Raw genomic sequence first — 23,276 nt, 5'->3', positions numbered from 1 at the left:
GACCAGTTTGGCTCAGTGGACAGAGCGTCGGCCTGAAGACTGAAGGGTCCCAGGTTCGATTCCAGTCAAGGGCATGTACCTTGGTTGTGGGCACATCCCCAGTGGGGGGCGTGCAGGAGGCAGCTGATCGATGTTTCTCTCTCATCGATGTTTCTAACTCTCTATCCCTCTCCCTTCCTCTCTGTAAAAAATCAATAAAATATATATATATTTAAAAATAGAAGACTCTCTTCTGCTCTTACCTGGCAGTGTCTTGGAACCTGGTTTGACAACAAGGCCACGGGCCCGGATGATTTCCACCTCCAGCTGCCCCTTTTTGTCCATCATTCCCACCTGAATGTCACCTGGTGGCATGTGAGGGAGAAACAAACAGAACTTAATACACAGATGCAGTCAGAAAAATGCTAGGCAAAGGCCTTGGCTTAACATCATTTCCCATTTACTTTCCTAAATTCATATAGATTCCACATTTTATGAATAGCATCTCACTTTCAACCGCATATAAATGAAATGGGGGAAAAATTAGTTGAAGATTTTTTTTTAAATTGCTAAAATATAAAATACTTATTCCTGCTGATAATACAGTGGGGCCTTGACTTACGAGTGTCTAGACTAACGAGTTTTTTGAGATACCAGCTGTCTCTCGGCTGATTTTTTGCATTGAGTTGACAGAGTAATTTGAGTTAATGAGCTCCTTAACGAGCTCAGTCTTGGAAGGAATTAAACTCGTAAGTCAAGGCCCCACTGTACCGTTAAGAATCCCAGGAAATGAAAGAATGTGATTCTCCACAATCTAAAAGAACAACAGAATCACGTGACAGAAATCCTTACCCATTGCAGGTGTAGCCAGAGTCTGGCGCCCCACTAGCTGGGCAGGGCCAAGGCCATCCAGAAAATCGCTGAACTGGCTGTCAGACGCCAAGCGGACACCAGGGAAGATCAGACTAAAAGCAGAATAACACATGGGATTAAACTCTCAACCTCTGTTTCCAATCAGCCAGCCCAGGTTTCCCGGTAGCCCCTTCCTGCAGGAGCTGTGGGAACCACTGCTTGGCCATGTGCATTGATTGGATCCCATGGTCCTCCCTCCTTATTCTCTAGCGGCCCATGTGTGTCACCAGGAGCACTGGTCACACTGGACTGCAGGCTTCCTTCCGCGTATGTGTCTTTCTCTACCTTGTCTGGAGGACATGGACTATGATTTCTATTAACAGCGCTCAGGACATATTGAACACTTACTCTGTGACCGGCATCATATTTGATCATCTTAGCTGCCCTAGGAGATAGATTCCATTATTTAACCCATTTTATAGATGAAGAAACTTTTTTCGTATCACTCCCACCAGCACACAAACATACCATTATTTCTTCCACCTTAAAAAAAATTCCCTCCACTAACCCCATTTGCCTCTCCAGCTACCACCCCATTTCTCTCCTGAAACTCCTTGAAAGAGTTGTCTCTGTGTGCTCTTTTCAATGTCTTTCCTCTCACTCTCCCTTGAAACTCTACTACGTTTTTCCTTGCTCTCTTCCTTGCTTTATCTTCTCCACTCCACTAAAATGTCTCTGATCAAGGTTAGCCAGTAGCCGCAGTGGTATGCTGAACTGCTAATACTCTGTACTAATTAGTATGGCTTAACTTAGCATCATTTGACACAATAGATACCTGTTTCTTCCTTGAAACCCGTTTTCCACTTTGTTTCCCAGACTCTCTAGCCCTGGTTTTACTTTTTGGCCACTTTACCACAGTCTCCTTTGGTAGCTCTGCCTAAATATTGGGAGCTTAATCCTTTGACCTCTTATCATTTCCATGCCCTCATTCCCGTGGTAACCTCATCCAGTCTCATGGTTTTAAACACCATCTATACCAGCGGTTCTCAACCTGTGGGTCGCGACCCCTTTGGTGGTCAAACGACCCTTTCACAGGGGTCGCCTAAGACCATCCTGTATATCAGATATTTACATTACGATTCATATAGTGGCAACATTAGTTATGAAGTAGCAACGAAAATAATTTGATGGTTGGGTCACAACATGAGGAACTGTATTTAAAGGGCCAGAAGGTTGAGAACCACTGAAATCTATACTGATGTTGCGTAGAATGGCATCTCCAGCTTGAGACTCTCCCTTGGGCCGCAGACCTGTATTCCAACTGCTTTGTCAACATATCTGCTTGGATGGCTAATAGGCAATGAAATATAACTTGTCCCAAACCCCAAGTAAACAAAAAACACAAACTCTGTTCCCCTCAGAGGGTCCCTATCTGAACCCCCAACTTTACCCTTTCAATTAATCCTGGAGATGTCTTTGCTCTTTGTTATATATTGAATTGTTTCCCCCTCCCTCTCCCTCTGGGAAATTCATGTACTAAAGCCTTAATCCCCAGTATGACTATTGGGAGACACGGCCTTTAAAGAGCTAATTAAGGTTAAGTGAGGTCACAAGGGTGGGGCCTTAATCTAATAGGACTGGGGTCTTTATAAGGAGAGGAAGAGTCAGCAGGGACATGCACCCACAGAGAAAAGACCATGTGAGGACTCAGTGAGAAGGAGGCCAACGGTGAGGCAAGGGGAGGGGCCTCAGGAGAAATCAATCCTGCTGACACCTTGATCTTGGATTTCCAGCCTCCAGAATTATGAGAAAATATATTTCTGTTGTTTAAGCCACCCAGTCTGTGGTACTGTGTTATGGCAGCCCTAGCAAACTAAGACACTCTCTTTTTCTCATGTCATACCACATGCATCAATATTACTGGCTCTACTATCAAAATACATCTAGAATCTGACCCCAATAATGCTACCACTGTGGCCCAAGCCCTCATTTCCAGCTTCTGTATGACTGCAACAGCCTTCTGAGGGACCTCCCTGTTGCCACCTTTGCTCGCCACCCCCACAGCAGACAGAGTGATGCCAGACGTCAGAGTGATGTCTTCTCAAAACCCTCCATTGACTTCTCATCCCTCAGAGTAAAAGCAAAGTCCTTACAATGATGTGTACAGACTACACAAACTGTCCATCCCTGCTCGCCACATCTCAATTCCTAGTCTGTTACCACCTCTGCCCTACTCCAGTGCTGCCCTCCACTGCTGACACCTGCCAAGCTCCTGCCTCAGGGCCCCAGGACCCCTTCAGCATAGAATGTTCCTCCCTCAAATATCCATATACTCACTAACATCCTTCAGATCTTTACTTAGATGTCTCCTTTTCCCTGTCTACCCTACATAAAACCTTACACATACCCTGTATCATCTCTCTTCCTTTCTTTGTTTTTCACCTTAAAACTTATACTTCCTAATCTACTACATATTTTCATAGTTTTTCTTCTTTAATGGCTATCTTGTCTACTATACTATAGGTCTGGTGAAGGTAGAGTTTGTTTCTTTTCTTCTATTTTGTTCATTGATACATCTCCAGCACCTAGAACTGTGCCCGGGGCATTGTAAGCACTTAATGAGTAATTGTTAAGCTCAATCAATTAATTAAAACAAAGCCTAGAAACTCACCCAAGTTTCTATAGTGCCAAAAAACAGATAAGAACTTAAGCCTATATGATTCTCAAGTCCAAGGTCTTAACCCTCCACTGATTTTGGCTCCCTTGTATGGCTTATATCCCCAACTCATAGCACAGTGCCCAGAACTCTAGAAGTTCTAAGTTCTGTTTGTTGAATGAATTTAGGACTATTCATCCATTTCTCCAGTAAGACTATAAACATCTGAAGTGAGGGGTGGCAGCGTAAACTTTTGATACCCCTAACGTATCTATCTAACATGGTGCTTTGCAAAGACGAGTGCTCAGTGCACATTGACTTTGTACTCGAATCTCCCTCTCTTTTAAGGCATCCTTGATTCACATTGAATCCATGTTTTCCCCCAAACTTAGTCCCCAAAGATACAGTTAATCCGAACATTGTGATGTTTCCATAAGTATCCCACATAACCTTATTTATAAGTGCAGAGAAGCCCTATACAGCTCTTCTATTTATAGACTCGTGCTAGACAAATGGTCCGTAGGGCATATCATGAATACTCTGCCAGCAGCGCCTATGGCCTCACACCGGTGAACTGGCCCATGGGTGCTGTCTAAACAGCTGATGCTTCCGTGGGAATGACAGAGTGAAGTCAGTACACCCCACTTTCCTCTATTAATGTCACTTATGCACCATCTGCTGATCTGCAGTTGCTAATTACTGTTAGATTGCTGGCGACAAGGCTACACCATCTTCATAAATGCCCCCACAATATCTCAGGGGCAGCCGACTCAAGGCGAAGCTGTGTGGTAACTGCGTACAGGGAAGGCTCCCAAGCTTTGGCATTAGGCTGCTACCTTTGTCTGCGCTGCTTGCTACTGCATGGAACGAGGCACCCAGCAATGTTCTGTATTTCGCAGTACTGAGTCTCAGAGCAAAGGTTTATAAAATCAGCATTGTTCCACAGAGTAGTGGCATGAGTGCTTATCATTTTTGTGCGTTTAGGTGTATTGTTTCAAGCTAGGGCCGATTTTCAATCGCATATGCACTGTGAAAGTCCCATTTTAGCGTCTTGCCATTAAAGCCCAACATTTTATCCCCAGACCTAGGTCCCCGGTATAAAGAGCCAGGTGATGCCACATTTCTCGGTGGCAGGGGAGCCACGTTCCCTCCACAGCAAACCGGTGAAAACCAAGATGGCGCTGCAGGGTGGGAGGCAGTTTTTGTGACAGCAGAGAGAGAGGGGGGCCTGGAGGGCTGCGCATCGCCGCCGGTGGCCTCACTCACTTTCCTTCGGAGCTGTAGCTGTTCATGCTGCCGTCGGCGGACTCCCGGCTCGCCTGGCGGGTCATCCAGTTCCTCATCTCCACGGCCAGGCCTGTTTCTGTGCTCCTCTGCACGGTGCTCCGCAGCTTCTTACCGCCTGCCTCTGCACACAGAACACAAAAGGGTGACGGAGTGGCCATGGCCACCTGGCGAGAAGAAGGATCAGCCCACACTCCGAGGTCCTCAGAGGGAAAGAGCTGCGCTCTTATTCAGGAAACAGAGAGAAAAGGTGTTTCAAACAACGCCTTGTTGAGTGGGATGGACATTTTCTAAACGTCTTCAAGCACAAAATGCCATTGTTTTGTTTCCCTTTCAAACAGTGTTCCAACTGGTAACGAAAGAAACCAAAAAGTTCAACCTCCGGGAAATATAATAAGCTTTGTTTTTATTGTAATATTTAAATGCAAGATAAACTCAAACCTGCCTTTTTCTTTTTCCTTTCTCTTTGGCATAGTAAAAGAACAAGGCTTTCACATGATTTCCAAAGAGCCGGTGGTGAGTAATACTCAATGCTAGCCTTAACTTTCATATGACATCCTGTTTTTTTTTTGTTGTTGTTTTTTGTTTTGCAGGATGATTGATGTTAGAAGGCAAGGAAAGCTATCCAAGGGAGATAGCCTTGTTTGCTAATAGTTCCCCATCTCTTGGTAACTTTCAGAGAGATTCCCAAAGGAATACAAAAACCCAGCAATGTCCGGTAAAAAGAGCTTTTGACTATCTGGTCATGGGTAAGTCGTGTCCTCAAGGACCTTCAGCAGTTTGGATCAGTGTGGATCTGAGGTTTACTTATAGAAGTCAATTAAAAGGCCAAATAGGAAACGGAGTCAAGTACCACAGATGTGACAGAGGCGAGGGGTGCTATCGGAGAGGTCAGGGAGGAAGGAGCGTCCTCATGGAGGGAGTGGGATTTGAGCTGAGCTTGCAAAATGGGCAGGTTGGGGCCCAAGGAGAAGCAAGAAGGCAGTGCCTTTGCAGAGGGAAAGAGCATGGACAAAGGCGTGAAGAGGATGTGCCGCTGGGCGATGGTGCAAATAACCAAAACATATGGAGGAGTGATGGCGGGGGTGGGTTAAATGATAAAGGGCCTTGCAAGCTGGCATGCGGCGTTGAGAGACTACCAAAGCTGGGCCAACAGGGTGACAGTCCGAATGATCCGTAATACTTTACTTCTTGTCAGGTCTAAATATTTATCGACATTGACCATGCATATCATTAGCATTTTGGGGATTCAATAAGCTCTTTTCGTGTCTGATATTAATGAATTCATTTCAGATCAACACATATTTGCTGACATTGCCAGTGACTTGATGAAATTCCTTTCACCAAACCTCTCGTAGTATTTGCTCACCATTTGAAACACTGTTTTAAATTTTATCTGTTCTCCACTCCCACCTTTAATGTACATCAAAATGCTTTAAAAAGTATATAATAAAGTAACAGTTATGACTCATTTCCAGCTCAGTTCCATAATCTAAGGTTGATATCTAAAATAATTGATAATCAACATGTTGTACTGATATGAACTTAAGATGATATAAAGTATCCTCCATTGATGAGAGAAAGCTCTTCTTGACAGAGGCATGTTCGTTAAGAAATGTAAAGGAAGCCCGGCTGGTGTGGCTCAATGGTTGAGCATTGACCTATTATCCAGGAGGTCACAGTTCCAGTCAGGGCACATGCCCAGTTGTAGGCTTAGTCCTCAGTAGCGGGTGGGCAGGAGGTAGCCAATCATTGATTCTCTCTCACCATTAGTGTTACTATCTCTCTCTCCCTCTTCCTTCCTCTCTGAAATCAACTATATATGAAATCTAAAGGGAATAAATTTTAAAATTACCAATTTGTAACCTCCAATGGAATGAATGATTCAAATAAGGCACATTGATGAATGCTAACATCACTAACTATTCATATGAGCCCCCCCCCCCCCCCGCAAAAAAAATCTTTCCACGGATTAGTTCTACTTGCTAAAGGAAAACACACTTTAACACTGGGAGACCTGGCTATCACCATTGCAATCAAGTGGTCAAATTTAGCAGCAGTAATAGCAGGACAATCAAATGTGCTTCCGGATACAACCTACACAATATCACCTATTGAGTTGTTCTGAACAAAAATATACAACCTGTTTCTCATCAGATCTTTGTAACCAACTTCTAGTTTTCAAAAATGCAGAAGATAGGGTAAAAAGATAAATGACAATTACAAAAACAAAAAATCAGACAAACCCAAAACATGGGATTTCATTCAAGAAAATTGGCCTAATCTCTTAAAATAGCTAATATCATGAAAATAAACAAACTAACAAGGTTGAGTAAATTGTTCCAGATTTAAAAAATATCATAGAGATGTAACTATTAAAAGCTGTGATTGCTTTAAATTTTTTTTTTTTTTTGGGGGGGGGGACCAAAAACAAGAAACCATAAAAGCAAAACACTCTAAAAGCAATAGGACAGATTGGCTGTTAAATGAGATAAGGAAATTATTAATTTTCCTAGGTAGATCATGGCATATCTTATAAAAGGTGTCCTTATTATATTACAGGAAATATTTATACCTGCAATGTTATATTACTTGCAATTTATTTTACAATGGTATAGCAAAAAAAATACATATAACAAAGAGGTTAAAGTGTTTAAAATAAAAGGATAGGGAGGAAAAGTAGATCTTGGCATTTATCAATTTACTATGCATGACTTTATTTAGAGCAATTCCCAAATGGCCACATCAAAAAGCAATAACATTTTGTCCAGGTGTGAATTGGAATCATGGAAGGTACTGGGCTGGCGTGAGGGAGCCAGGCCAAGGGCTGAGTCCTGCTCATGTAGCTTTCCTGCTCACTTCCTGCGAAGAATGCCCTGTTAACAATGACCACCAAGTGAGATATACAACCTCCGTTAAGTCTGAAAATGTGGAGTGAGGATATGTACAGGAAACACGACTTTCAAAGCAACGAGATTCCTAAAGGTCTCAGGACAAAGCCCTTGCAATGGCAAAGGTGAATTGTCTTATGTGTAATGTCTGAGTCTCTCACAGCAAAAGTGAGGGGAAAATGTGCTGAAATGGGCGATGAGACCCAGCCATCACTTGTCAAAGGGCAACAATACAATGAGCATGCGGTCCTCTTGGTCACAGATTGCTGTCTACATGCATCCTCTTCAGAACAACTCTAGGGATCCTATTTTACAGATGCAGCGTCTGAGTCCCCAGAGGGTTACACAGATCCCTGACACCACATAGAAAATGACAGGGCCAGACTTCAAATTCCCTGCTATTCACCGACGGACTGTCAGATAACCAGTAGAAGCCTGTGCAGCTGACAATGGAGACGGCACTGAGCTAACTCTGCACTGCGTGTGAGAGGCCCTGTAACAGCAGCTGGTGGCGGGAGGAGCAGAGCAGTGAAGAGGTCAGGTCCTGGTGTCAAACTGTCTCTCTGACCACCTACCAGCTGGGTGAGGCTGACTAAGTTACCCTCCCATGACTCAGTTTTCTAAAAACTGAAATGGCGCTGACAATAATCATGTCTACCTAATAGAGCTTTTGTGAGAATTAAAGAAAATAATATATTTAAAGTGCTTGGGGTAGTACCTATTATGTAGAAAATCTTCAATTAATGACACAGTTATTACCACCAGGTAGGGAATCAGTGAACATGTATTCTAGGCCAATCTCTACCACTAATTAGCTGGCCCTGTGGCCTTCTCTGAGTCATATCCCCTGAGTCTCTGGTTCCTCATTTACAAAAAAGTACGGGGAGGATGACAGATGATGTCCGATCTCTTAGCTCTGAAGTCTCCTAGTTTGTATCATTAGTGTATGACCAAGACCATGGTTAATAGCATGCATTGAGGAAGATAACGCTACTCCTTGTCACCTGATGGAATCAAAGAATTCTAGGCAATATGCTGGGCATTTATAAGAGCTCCTTAAAATATGTCTTTTAAATGTACTTTTTCTGATACATACATAGACTTATTTAAAAAAGTAAATGCGTTTTCAGTACCACAAATCCTTTGCATCTCATTCATAATAAAAGGAATTTAATCTAAATATAACTCATTTAGTGTTCCAAATGCTCTGTCATGTTATGCAGCCTGAAAACTGAACCTATTTAACACTGACGGTTCTACACAAAGTGAGTGTGGTAGGCAGAATTCTAAGATAGCCCCCATGATTATGTTACTTTACAGGTCAAAAGGGATTTTGCAGAAGTGATTAAGGTTACTAATCAGTTAACCTATCGATACAGAGATTACCTTTGTGGGCCTGACATATACATGAGACCTTTAAAAGCAGAGGGCTTTCTCTGGAAGGTTCCAGAAAAGTCAACCGGGAAGATCTGAAACACAAGGAGGATTCGATTCGGTGTACATTTAATACTGGCTTGAAGGTGGAGGGGACTCTGTGGAAAGGACCCGAGAGCAACCTCCAGCTGTGGACAGCAAGAAAACAGGGGAGCTGGATGCCCTTGGAAGCAGATTTCCCTCCAGAGCCTCCAGGCAAGAGCTCAGCCCAGCCACCACCTTGATTTCAGCCATGTGACACATTAAGCAGAAAACCCAGACATGCCATGTGCGACCTACAGACCTGTGAATAATGAATGGGTGTTTCTTTAAGCTGCTGAATTCGTGATAATCAGCAATTACTTTTTTAGATAATTATTAACGAAGAGATCTATGAAAATAATTTATTATAACCATAGGAATGGACCAACTAAAATTATTTGTAAGAGCTCAATAGCCACGATAAAAAAGTGTATATATATTTTTAAAAAGTATATATACATACACATCCTACCTATCTATAGATGCATAATATGTGTGTGTGTGTGTGTGTGTGTGTGTGTGTGTGTGTGTGTTAAGATGTTTAAAAATACTCAGGTAGCAAACTGTAGAACTAAGGCCCTGATCATGTTTTAGAGCCCTTAAACCACTCACTCTCCTGTTAGGTATTTTAAGCCAACGTGCATGTGGAGAAAATGCCGGCAGGTAAAAATCAAGTTCTGAACTGCAAAACATCAAAGGCAGAAAGCTGAACAGGGGAGGCGCCCCGTTATTCTGCTCTGCTTAGTCTGATGACTCATTTACTTGGCGCCCGCTACGTTCAAAGAAAGCCTCTTGATTTAATAAACTACCAAAGGGTCAGTTTCCCTAACGATATCTGGAAATCAGAAAACCCTGAGTGACTTCACAACAAAAACCAAAAGGTCCTCTTTGCTACTACGTATTTGGAAACTCTCCTATGCCCCCAAACGAGGCTCACCATGAAAGGCCAAACTTAAAGTCACATGACCTCTTTCTAAACCCTATCTCCACAGAAGCCACCCCTGTTTACTCTCACCTGGAAGGTCTCAACTCCTATAACAGACAGACTTACTTTAGAGTCAGAACTTTCTTGATGTTAATATGAAAAATGATTTATGGGGACAGGTTTGACAGGCAGGTAGATTCTGAAAACTGACTTTAATTTTTAGCTTTGACCGTAATTTACGCCCTTTGAGTTAAGAAGGCACTCTTTTTGCATTTTTATTCAAAACTACCAATTTCCAGAATGAGTATAATCTGGAGAAGCCATTTTGTATTACATTTAAATAATCTTAACAATGCATTAAAGTTAGACTTTCTAAAATTACTGAATCATAGCATTTCAGAAGCTATCTTTGGGATCCAGTGTACCTTTGTACTTTATGTGCTCCCTTATTGTAGCAATGAGAAAGCCGAGGTCCACAGTGGCTGGTTCCTCTTTAGATTTTCATCTTTAAAAACCAGTAATGATTTCAAATTGCACTTGAACTCCCTCCTACCCCAAACTTGCCAAGTGTAAGAACTGCCTCCAGCATTCTCCCCGACCTCCATGGTGGTCACTGTGGCCATAACTTCCCATCTACAGAGTTTATGTCAAGACATGAAAGAGGTTGATTTATTTACCTATTTTGTCCTGCAAGACCTCAATATGGGTAGTATACACAGTATGTTGGTGTATAAAGCTGTGCACTGATGTTTATAATTGCTAGAGCTTCTAACGATAATAAATGCAATTAAAACCCCTGAAAGTCTAAACAAAATAGGGACAACTACCTGACAATTTCTTTTGGGCTAATCCAGGATCTGCATTAACAATTCAAAGAGAATTTAATAAAATTAACAGTTGATTTTCAAAATTGTTTCAGAGTTTTGCACAAATTCATTCATTCCAACAGCTGTTACAACTATTATGAAAGCTAGGTAGTTAACAGCTATAATACAGTTAACTACAAGCGGAAGTCACCATTATGGTAGATATTAGGGCTGTTTAAATATATTCACTTTTCTCTCCCATCTGAAGCAAGGTGGGGTCATGTGACTTGCTTGGCCAATGAAATGTGAGCAAAATTGGTCCAGATAACTTCAGGGCACAGCTGATGTGTGACTTACCACGTTCCCCCCAGCCCCCCACTCCCTTTGTGGACCCAAATAGCAACAGGTGACTCCATCAGCCTGGGAAGAGCATGCCATTTTAGAATCAGATAATATGAGTTCAAGCTCTAGTTGACCATTTTAGAACTCTGGGCAGGTAATCTAGCTTTCTGAAGCTGAGGTCTTTTGCATAAACTCAGGATCATATTTAGCCTCCATCACGGAATATATGACACGTAGTGGTATTTAATGAGTACTGATGAATAAGGATCAGATACCACAATCTGTATAAAAAGTTTGACAACTGTACAAATTCTGATTTTACAAATGACTGAAATAATGTAAAATTATCCTAAATGTGCAGGAAGAGAACTGTGTATAAATAAGTGGGTCTTGCCATCCAAAGGGGAAAGCCTTCTGGCCAAATTGAATTAAGGGGTTGCCTTCCCCCCAAGCCCATTGCTTTAAAACCAAGGTGACTGCCATTAAGTTGAGAGCAAAGGAAGTAGGCAGGGCACAGAGGCTAGAAACTAAAAGAACAATTAACTTGAGGCTTAAAATCTTTGTCCAGTGAGGTGTTTGACTGGAGTTACCCACACTTGAAACTAACTGGAGCCAAAAAGACTGTAAGCCTACTGAATTTTTGAAGGACCTGTATAGAAAAAAAGAATTACTAGCCCACATACAAAAGTCTGTTCAACCCCTAACGTAACTACTGAGTTTCCTAATCTGCACCAGCAAGCAGGCTATGAAAGCTATGAGGCCTCCTCTTCAATATAAACCCTGCAGCTTCGAAGAATGAAGGACAAAGAAACACTTTCCAGAAAACAGAACCAAAAGTGCCAAGTGAGTAAGCCAAGAAATGTATTCTACTTTCAACCTTCACCATTGCTTCTGAGTGGGATTTTATCATTCCTGTGGATGACTGATTGCTTTGTGTTCCTATCCTCTCCTTTCAAAATGAGAATTTTTATTTGGTTATGCTGTTGTTCTGTACCATTTAAACTGGATATATGAAAGGCAGATGACTTGTCTTTCGGTGTACAGGTCACTGTAACATGAAAAGCCACATCTGGGTATGAGGGAGAGGACTGCACACCACTCAAAATCCTAGATTTTAATCTGCACGCAGTAAATGTACGACAGTGTAAGGTTGTCTTTCCGGGGAGGAATTGACTCTGCTCTATATGCAAAATAAGAGTGTGCATGGATATCTGTGTGGCCAAATCTGCAGAAAATGTTAAAATTAAGAGTCATATTCTTTCCCTTAACCTTCTCCCATTGATCCCCCCACTCTTGGCTATCTGCTTATGCTTACTGAGCAAAGAGGAAAATTATCAATAGCAAACTAGTATTTTAAAAAATTAAATAGGCCACCAACACAAGCTTAATAATCCCGCCCCCCACTGGTAGTTACTTTCTATTATTAAGTAGATATTTGTTAATGTTTTTGGCTCACCAGCATTTGAACACTCTTCCTGTGTATGAGAAATGTCTCGTTCTTCAATTGTAGAAGTTAAAATTGTCAAGTACCACTATAGGGCAGGAGCACAGGACCAAGGTTCTGTTAATCAGATTCCAACCGCTGTCCCAAACTTGGAATCTGAAGCTACTGAAACAAAGAAGCAGAGGCGCCACCGGCTTCCATTCTAAGGAGGGCAGTGGCCACAATATATACTTTTTCCAGCGATCCTATAGCAGTGACTCAACCTCAATGTTGACACCGGTACACGCTGTGATGTCTGTGCCAAACGGAAGTGCTAGTTCGGCAGGACTAGTTCCGCAGTATGACTTGGGGCAACATTTCTAACCTGAAGGGCAAGTAGACATGCATGTACAGTGGTATAAGAAGAACAGAAAGGCATGAACAAAAACTTGGCAGTAAAGAGCAAGAAGGCTTCGTTTCATTGATTTACTGGGCGCCTAAGGGCTGTTGAAGGCAGGGAAGCTATCCTATGGAAGGACCAAATGGTTAGACTTTGAATGTCAAGCTTAAGGCTCCATTTAGTGGGAGATGGGAATCCGCTGAAGTTTTCAGAAGAGTGGTGTCAAGATCAAGATGATGTTTATAGGCGTTGATAGAGAGGCAATGAAGTTAGTTAGCAGTGGGGAGATCCAGAAGGTAGAGACAGCAGATTGGGAGACTCAGATGATTTGAAAGGTGAGCTAATGTGGTCCTAAGCTGTCAGGGTGACCATGGGAACAGGAAAGAAGCAAAATGAGGAAAAGAAGCTGAGGAGGAAGCATTTCCTTGATAGAAGTTGCCAGCTGGTGGCGCATATTTGGTCAATAGGTACACTGTGTTTGGACCAAATAATGCTTAAATTTTTCATTTGGGTGCCAACACTTTAAATGTTTTAAGTAACATCCAGATGTATAGCTTCTCTTAGAGGCAAAAGTCAGAGTAAATTTGCCAACCCTGGACTGATATTCAATTTGGCATCAATTATTTAGAACTGAGTACTACCATTCCTTGACGGACGGGAAAGCTTCCTCCAGCTTTTCGGAGTCCTTGCTCTTCCCTCTTGCATGATATCTGGCCTATTTCACTGATAAATGGTACCATCCTGGCCCCTGACTTACAGGAGTTACAAAGGAAAAACTGATGACTAAAATAGCTAAAATAAACAGCCCTTTCATTCTAGTCTCATCAGGCAAAATCTAAATCTTAAGAAAGGACACTTCAAAACTAGAGTTGATATTATAATTTTTATGTTAGCTTTCTCTTCAATTGCTCAAAAATTATATATCCACACCATTAAGTAAACCCCCCCCCTTCTCCAATCACATGACATTACAATATGAGATAGGACAAATATATAGACTGATCTTGTGTGATCAATAATACAGGACTATGTAAGAACAGTAGAGAGCATTTACATCAAACATAGTCTTCGGAGGCAATGGGATGCTGCCATTACAACTTTCTAGTCAGTGGGTGTTTGTAAGTCACTTCGTACAAGATGTCTCCATAGGAAAGGTCATCCCCATGACTAGTTCTGAATTTAGTGAACATACGGAAGGGTGAAAGCAAATTTGGGGTTTAACTTGACTTTTGTAGTAAAGTTTCAAATTACTTTAAGGGTACTGTCTGGACACTTGACTGAACAACGATTCTGAATCTTCGATTAAAAAGATGATATATGATAAGCACTCTGAATGAAACTGGTGTTCACTTATTTTAATTCCAAAATCTTTTTCCTCACCTTATCTGCCTAGACCAGTGATGGCGAACCTCTTGAGCTCGGCATGTCAGCATTTTGAAAAACCCTAACTTAACGCTGGTGCCGTGTCACATATAGAAATTTTTTGATATTTGCAACCATAGTAAAACAAAAACTTATATTTTTGATATTTATTTTATATATTTAAATGCCATTTAACAAACAAAAATCTACCAAAAAAATGAGTTCGCGTGTCACCTCTGACACGCGTGGCATTCATAGGTTCACCATCACTGGCCTAGAATGTAAATCTAACATAAAATCATTGTATTATTGCTGAATATGGTATGGACTCATTTCGGAAATGTTTTATTACACATAATCACAAACTGGCAAAAAATAATATCCCCTAGAAAAGATACATACTTAGATTATAAATCTGTATCCATGTCCTGTCCCTATTATTGGTATTATGAAGATGTGTAAATCTATGATTACTGAATTTTAAAAAGTCCTAATCAAACCACAGGTTATAATTTAAAAACAGTATAAATATAATAGATATTATGTCTTGTCAGTTATACTGATATTCAGCTTGCAAAGAATGGTAGGACTATATACTGTTACTATTAATAGATACTGGATACCTACTGTACTAGGCATTAAGTCTGTTCTTAGGAGGATTACATTTAAGTGTATGGAAATTTTTATTTTAATGAAACATGGGCAAAGTGGTAAGCTCCATTTTAATCAAATGGGGCTGCTTATTAAGAATGAAGTATATGCCAAAACCGGTTTGGCTCAGTGGATAGAGCGTCGGTCCCAGGTTCGATTCCGGTCAAGAGCATGTACCTGGGTTGCGGGCACATCCCCAGTAGGAGATGTGCAGGAGGCAGCTGATCGATGTTTCTCTCTCATCGATGTTTCTAACTATCTCTCTCCTTTCCTCTCTGTAAAAAATCAGTAAAATATATTAAAAAAAAAAAGGAATGAAGTATATTATCATATGCAAAGATTAGAATAAGATGTCTTTTATACTCTTCTTATTGGTTGTATAGCATCTTAAAGAGTAGGGGAGAATTAAATAGGTCTTTCTATTATAGTCTATTTAGTTCCTTGTATATTAATTCCTCATAGCTTCACTATCATATGCAAAGAAACTTCCCTCGGGTTTCTGGTGATTTGGAAAATATTTCCGTTTCTTTGATGATTTTCTTGCAACTTAATTTTCAAGCTCGTGGCGTGTAAAAGAAATTAAACAAAAAAAATTTATTCAGTTAAATATTACTGACAGGATCTGTTCTGTATGATTGGCAAGCCATATTTTTAACCAGAAGAAGCAGTCCATAAGATCAAGTGAATCAAATTCATCACAAATTACACATACAAAACTAATTAGGAAGAGCTGGCACAGAACCACAGGTAAATTAAGGTAAAGTCTCTGAGAAACCAGACCTACCAAGTATTAGAAAATTAGCCATTTTCCTACATTATATGACCATGCTATTTGCCCTTCGGTTTATGGTTCGGGAAGTTGCGGGGTTGTTTTTCCTACTAAGAGTGGTATCTTTTCCCTTGAAATGGTTCCTTCTTTCTCAGAATTACCTGCAATGTTTGAAATCTCTATATGCAGTAATATTCTACATTAGGGAAGTATATGCAATGTTTGGGCTAAGTAACTTATAAAGTGAAGATAACACCATTTGGGATTCAATGATAAAATCAGTAAACATAATTTATTAACTGTTAAATATAGCAAAGTACTATTATTATTACTTTTATTTTTTAAAAATGGTACTTAGAGATTTGGAGAATAATTATCTGGAATATCCCCAAGAACAAGAAAGCAAAAAATCAAATTATATGAAAAAAACCCTGTAAGCTTACAAAAAGATGCTACGAAGACCAGTCAGCAAACATAAATTATTTCGTTTATCAGAATGCCCCTTTCATCCTCACGGAAATCAGCCCCATTGAGATTTATAATCCATGGCCACAGTCTCAGTTTTCACAGGCGTAAAATGATGAAATAATAACTTCCTCGAAGAATTATAAAATCCAAGAAATGGGGCACACAGAAGGTGCTCAATAAATGGTAACTATTATTATTGTACTTTTTTTTTTTAAAGGAATATAGCATACAAGAAAATCCAGTGTAATAATGAAGAAACAATACCCAGAGTAGTTAGGATTATATACTCCAGAGCCAGATCGGGGGTACAGATCCTAGCTCCACCACTTGCTAGCTGTGGACTCTGGGCAAGTTGTCAAAGGTGTGCGGGAGGCACGCGAGAGACTGAGATCTGTCACCGATCCTGGATTCATGTTTAACTCTCACTTTCTCAGGGCAGCCTTCTCTAACTCCTAAATGAGGTTTTCTTATAATCTTTTATTGCACTCTGCACTTCACCTTCCTAACACTCATAATAACATAGTTACTCCCATTAATACCTATTTCCATGAGACTGAAAACTCTAAGAGGGTAGGGAGCATATCCACCTAATTCAGGGACTAGCAAAGCTACTAGCACACAAAATAACCTCAATCAGTATTTCTACAAGAACAAATGAATGGAAAGAACATGGTCTCTCCATCAACTTCTTGGCACTTCTTTTTGTAGAAAGGTAATGTCTGGGTACACTGCACAAGAATGAAATGAGAATATGGAACTGGAAGACAGAGTACATTTGAGATTTAGCTATTGCACTATTTCTGAAAAGACAAAAAATAGGCTAGCTTTACAATCAGACTGGCTTACTGATCTACTAGACCACTTCTCTTGATAGATAAGTTGTTCTCAGCCAGTGTGAAATTCATCTGTTGTGATGGATTTACTTTTCTTTATAAGTCAGAATGGGTTTCCCAGTTATGACTAGAACAACATATTCTTCGAGTAGGCCCATGAGGGTATGTTATCCACATGATCTTCATGTATCCTGTGTGGGTTGTTTCAATTAAAAAAAAAAAAATTGTGAAGAAACACTGCTCCAGGCCATTGATTTCTAACTTTTACAACTCCGCAGGGTGTGTTGAAATACCCTAAAAAAATCTCAGGACTTTTGAGGGTGATCGGAATATTGTGAAATCAAAAAAATAAGTTAGGATTTCTTCTCTTGGCTGTAAAATGACGGTAACCCAGTGGGAAGAACTCTCATTTATACAAAGTGCCTCCTCTCTAGTTACCTGTAAAGAACTATATGTTTCATTTTTAAAATGCTGGCTTCCTTTTGGAACATTTTGTCTTGGCAATTCAAGAAGCCATATTATAGGACAAAAATCCGTTCCAATTTAGCCATGTGTAGATGTAGGAATTTCCTTTGGGACCAGTCTGCAAGAGCCAAGGTTAAACGAATATACCTTAAATTTTGAAAATCTTCACATTTATATAAGCTTTTTTTTTTTGGTCACAAAAAAGGCTTTTAGAATGGTACTTTGTAAACCCAAGGAAACTAGTTACAGCTTAATGATGACAGTTTAACTGAAGCAAACTCAAGACTGAAGACCTAGTGTAAAAAAAAAAAAATTGAGAAACAAGTATACAATAATGTGTTTTATTTAAATATGATCTGCAGGCACACCTGGGTTCTAGCTTCCCCACGACTAGGTATGTGACTGTAGCTGAGTATATGTAAATGGTAATCTAGTGTAGGCTGAAGCTGAGTGCATGGCTTGTCTTGTTGACTGCCTGTGTTCAAAGGTAACTCACAGCTACTCTCTGGGTGAATGTGGGCAAGTTTCTGAACCTCTATCCGTCTCAGTTTCCTCATTTGTGAAATGGGGATAATAAAAGTGTGTACTGCCTCATATGGTTGTCATGGGCCTAAGGGAGTAAATCCATGTCAAATTCTTAGAACAGTGCCTGGCTAACAATAAACATTGACATTTTTAGCTACAATTGTATTCATTCGCTTACCTAATTTGAGCTTCTAAATTCTTGACATGTTTACATTTCCTGAAATTTAAAGCATTTAATTATCTATGACTATGATAATAATAGAGTAATATGCTAATTAGACCGGACGTCCTTCTGGATGACCATCTGGAGGGAAGCCTGGGTTCCGGGTGCCTGAGGGAAGCCGGTGCCGGCAGCCAAGGGAAGGAAGGCCTACTCTTGCACGAATTTCGTGCATCGGGCCTCTAGTAGAAAATAAATGAAATGTAAATGTGCACACAAGAACAGCGAAGGATTACCATGAAAATTTTAAATCATGCTTAGGGAAGTACCCTGATATTAAACCTGTATTGATCAATAGCAACCTGACATTGCAACAGTAAGCTGGAAGAAACTTGGGGAGCTCTAACTAGCCAATTATTTTGAAGACCACTTTCAGACACACTATTCCTCCCTTGTCTTTCACTTCCTTGTTCCCCACTGGGCAAAATAGGAAAAAACTTTATTTCTACCGCTTCTGAGAGTAGGAACTTAGTTTCTTCCAAATAAGACTCACTACCGATTTCCCAATAAGAAATCATTGATTGTCAAGGGCAGGAAAAAAATAAAAAAAGGACACATATGTAATAAATACCCTTTGTAATACTTAAAGCAATAATAATAATAAAAAAGAAATCATTGATGGTCACAGAAAAAAAGCACAATAAATCCCATTATGTACAATAGGATTTACGTGATGATGATAACCTCTGTATTTATGGGTAAAGGTGAACACAATTTACAACTAGCATATCAATAAATTAAAAAAACAGTATCTCCAATGCCAGGACGCTATTATTCAGCAGTCAATTCTTACTTCGATTTACAAATTATAATTTTTAGTGTCAGTTAAAACTTATAGGCACGCTCTTTATAAAGAAAACGTGTTATTCAAAACTTTATGAAGGACTTGAAACCACTTGGTGAAAAGTTTGACTCAGTGAGTCCCCTCCCTCCCGTTTTTCTCACTAGCTTAATTGTAAAGGCATCGCTCAAACACCAGAGACCCACAGTGGTCAGAGCCACAGTATTGTGTGCCCTGTGATCAAACTTCCAAGTCTCCACAGCACAGACCGCCTGTAGTGGTGTCAGCCTTCACCTGTCCATCCTGGGACTCCTGTTGCAAAGTTTTGCTGCTACCTTTAATTTTTTGAGCATTTCCGTCCTGGGGGCTAAATGCAAATACCAAGATGACGGTAAACAGAAACAGAGCGGGGAGCACCCCGCAGGCCTCCCCCCAGTGCACACCCTCACTCAACTCCCAAGCACTGGGCAAGTCCACTTCACCGGGAAACAGCTGCCCAGTCGGCGCTGGGAGCTCTCCAAACAGCCAGTGGCCAGAGCTTGGCTCAGGTGGCGCGCTCCGGGGGTCCCTCGCCCCATCACGGTCCCCGAGATCGGAGGGGCAGGGACCCTGCTTCTTACAGTTCTCTCCCCAGCCAACCCCCCAACCCCGACTCCCCGAGGTTCGAGAGGTAAACAGACAGACACCCCAACTCCAGGCTCACCTTCCTCCTCCTCCTCCAGGGAGTTCATGCAGGGGAAGTAGCCGGCCAGCGCCTCGAAGGAGGCGGAGAGGCTGCTCCGGCTCTGGGAGCGCTGCATGGAGCGCCCCGCGGCGCCGGCGCCCCCCAAACCCTGCCGGCCCATCTTGGACGAAGCCCCGCTCTTCCCGCGGTACAGGATGCGAGGCGTCTTGGCGGCTGGGGCGCGGCGCCCGCGGCGCTTCGGGGGCCGGGATGGGGCCGCGCGCGACCCTGGGGTTCTGGCCCCCGCCTCCCCGGCCCGGCCCAGACGTGGCTTCCTGGGCTGCCGGGCTCTCCACCTGTTGGGCCGGGGCCAAGGGGACGGGATGGAGGCGGCGGCGGCCGAAGACGCAGCTGCTCGCAGGGGGAGTCCGCGGGGATCCCGGAGGCGGTGGCTGCAGGAGGCTCGCTGCCCGCGTCGGAGCTGCTGCTGCTGCTGCTGCGGGGCCCGCCCATCAGCAGCCGGAGGGGGCGGCCCGCACCGGCGGCCGGCGGGGCCCGCACCGCAGGTTCCAGGCTGCTCGGACCGGGTAGCTCGTGCTGTCTCCTCCCCGCTCCCCGCCCCGCGCGGCGAGGGCCGGAGAGCGGTGACTAACTAGATGCAATCACGTTTCGGCGTCGCAGGTGGGGCACCGAGCAGCACGCTTTTATAGGCACCTTCCCTTCCCTCGGTTTCTCATACAATATTAATGCTCCTTATGCAGCGACCAGAAATACTGAAATCCCCCCCTCCCCCCCCAATTCATTACACAAAAGCTTCCCAGTTTTTAACAAGTTTCGGGAAACCTAGAATTAGGGCTTTCACTGTTACCTTTCCTGTACTAAGAGGATAAAAAGTCAACAGAGGGAGAAAAGTTTTGTAAAAACCATCAAGAGCCGGAAGAAGCGCCAATAGAAAGTACTATGATGTTGATCAACTTTGCTTTAATTTCATAAATTTTTGATGCTTTCTTTCTCCAAATTAAATAACCTGCTACCTATTGTTGCTAAGAATGACAATACTAGTAAACTCTGTAAGGCTTCAACATCTAAGTAAAAGGTAACGTTTTCTTAATATAAACTTGGAATCAACACAGACATACCAGACAGAAAACAGTTTATAAGAAAAATGACATGTCGCATTCTGCAAACTGCAAATCTCTACCCCAGAACATAAAGCAACTGCAATTCCATTTTAATAGGAGTCAGAAGTCTGCCCCACTTTTTGTAACTTGAGACAAGCTACTCATCCATGCGATTTCCTATCCAGGGTGGTGGCAACGTCGGGTACAATGACTCTAGTCCTAACCTGTCACAGCTGGATTGTTGGGTATGTGTAATAGGAAATTCAAAATGCTCTATAAGATGCAAATTATACAATCAAAAATGGTTCTTTCATACAATCAGTATTTCCTGAGTAGTATATATATCTCCAAGTTCTTTGCTCGCTACCCGGAGAGATTCAAACACGTATTCCATTAATATTAACTAAGCTCCTAGATTTGCCAGGTACCTTTGTAAACACTTAGGACACAAGAGTGATCAAAGCAGAAAAAAAGATTGCTGGGAGCTTACTTACATCCTAGGAGGGGGGAGAGACACAATAAATAAGTAAATTATATAGTGTTAAAAGGGGGATCCATGCAAATAGAAAAAAATTAAATTAAGGGGTATGGGCAGTCTGCAATGTAAAAGGGCAGTCAGTGGGCCTTACCGACTACATTTGAACAGAGGTTTCAGGAAGTAGAGGAAGTTAGCCATTCAGACATGTGAGGAAGAGTGAGTTTGAGGCAAAGAGAACCTCCAGTGCCATGGCCCTGAGGTGTGACATGATACAGCAAAGAGCAGGGTCGCTGGAGTGAGAAGGAAGGAGATCAGAGAGAGAAAGAGGCTGAGATGAGGATTGACCACACACGGTTTTCTAGGTATGTTAACGATTTTGGCCTTTGGACATCACAATTTAGAATGTGCAAAGAATGCATACAAGCTCTCAAATCGTATTCAAAATTAGGAAACTTTCAGTACAAATAAGATTGCCATCCCATAATAACGACCTTTGGTTGCTTACACAGAATCATCAGTTTTTTTGCCTGTTTTTCTGACAGGCTTTGTCTTTTCTCATCAATACTCCTACAACTCTCTCAGTTCAATTTCCTGTTAATTATTCACCTTCCTAAAAAAGGAGCATTTCAATAGAACCTTGACAAAACCAGGAATGCTCTGAGCACTTTGTCATACCGCGTTGCTTTGATTCAGAGAATAGAAACTTTTTCTTTAAGTCAACATTTCAATATAAGAATAAAGGGAATCAGAGAACTTTGGAAATTGAAAGCTCTTTATCAGTCATCTAATTAAAAAAAAAATTTTAGTGAGTCATGAAAATAATGTATAAGGATTTAATCAACATTTAAAAAAATGTCAGAGTGTCGCCCATGTAGTTACTCACCAATTATAGTACTGTTTCATGATTATGTAGATGATGTATACGTGTGTATATATGTGTGTGTATGTGTACATGCATGTGTGTACTGAGTTATGATCAAGAGGAGAGTATCAAGGAAGAGGGATTGGAGCAGGGAAATCCTAGGGAAATATTTGGCCAGGATTGAACACTTTATATTGGCATCCAGGGGCATCATAATGATGGCTGAGAGCCACTTTGGAAGGGCGTATCTTGGGTTCCTATTAGTGGCTGCATGTCTGAGTTGTTTGGGCCCTGCCTTCTCTGGCTTTATATGACCTGGTCTTATCCACCAAGAGGTTAGTCTGGAAGAGTCCAGGTGTGTCTGCTGCCACGTGAGCATCACTTCTCTCTTGCAGTTTCAGAACAAGGTGGTGCAGGGAAGCTTTTTGATGTTTTTTCCTATGTGAGGACCTCAGAGATCCTGAGAAGTGACCGAGAGTGGCACAAGCAGGAGGAGGGAGGGCTGGAGAAGAAAGAAAACCACACTATTTCAGGAAAGAGAGCTTTAAAAAGAAAGAAGGGTGTTGGCACATAGTGTCAGACAGAGAAACCACCACGATGGCCAGAGACCTCTAGTCTTGAATAACTTGCGGAATGTACTGAACTTAATGAGACAATTTACAAATATTTTTGTCTTATACGCAACTGTTTTCCTATGTATAGTAAATAATATTTCTGGTTTATATATTTTAACAAGTTTATTTCTTATTTCTCATTCCATTCTAAGTACCATCACCCCCGAAGGAATTTTAAAATTTACATGAAGATATAAGATTGGAAATGTTATTCTTCCATATGAGAATATACATTCCAATGGCTTTGCATATATTTCTCAAATGATGCTCCACTATATAGTTTCATTATATAAAACTAAGTGTAATTCCAGAATCATTATAATCCACTATTCAAATTATTTTTAACTTTCTTATTCACCAGAAGGTTAGAGAAAAAGGTGAGTCATGAATACACACAATAAATTGCATTCTAAAAGCAAAATATGGCCTTGAAAAAAAAGATTCTACCAT

The 23,276-nt window shown here is 41.5% G+C and overlaps 1 protein-coding gene across 37 annotated transcripts in view; it reads right to left on the bottom strand.

Moving 5' to 3' along the window:
- The window catches only part of RIMS2 (regulating synaptic membrane exocytosis 2), a 342,905-nt gene that overhangs the window by 4,834 nt on the left and 314,795 nt on the right, over positions 1-23,276 (bottom strand). For 36 of the 37 annotated variants that reach the window (XM_036338001.1, XM_036338008.1, XM_036338005.1 and 33 more), the window contains 3 exons: positions 4,754-4,895; positions 832-944; positions 243-344 (listed from right to left, as the gene is read on the bottom strand). In XM_036338001.1, the coding sequence (XP_036193894.1) occupies positions 243-344; positions 832-944; positions 4,754-4,895 (357 nt within the window). Of the gene's footprint in view, positions 1-242; positions 345-831; positions 945-4,753; positions 4,896-19,790; positions 20,386-23,276 lie in introns of those variants that run through there. The other variant, XM_036338000.1, reaches the window with a different exon arrangement.

Source organism: Myotis myotis, unplaced genomic scaffold (assembly GCF_014108235.1).
Source record: "Myotis myotis isolate mMyoMyo1 unplaced genomic scaffold, mMyoMyo1.p scaffold_m19_p_16, whole genome shotgun sequence".
NCBI classification, from domain to species: domain Eukaryota; kingdom Metazoa; phylum Chordata; class Mammalia; order Chiroptera; family Vespertilionidae; genus Myotis; species Myotis myotis.
The sequence above is the reverse complement of the archived record's forward strand: the minus strand, read 5'-3'. Positions and strand labels throughout refer to the sequence as shown.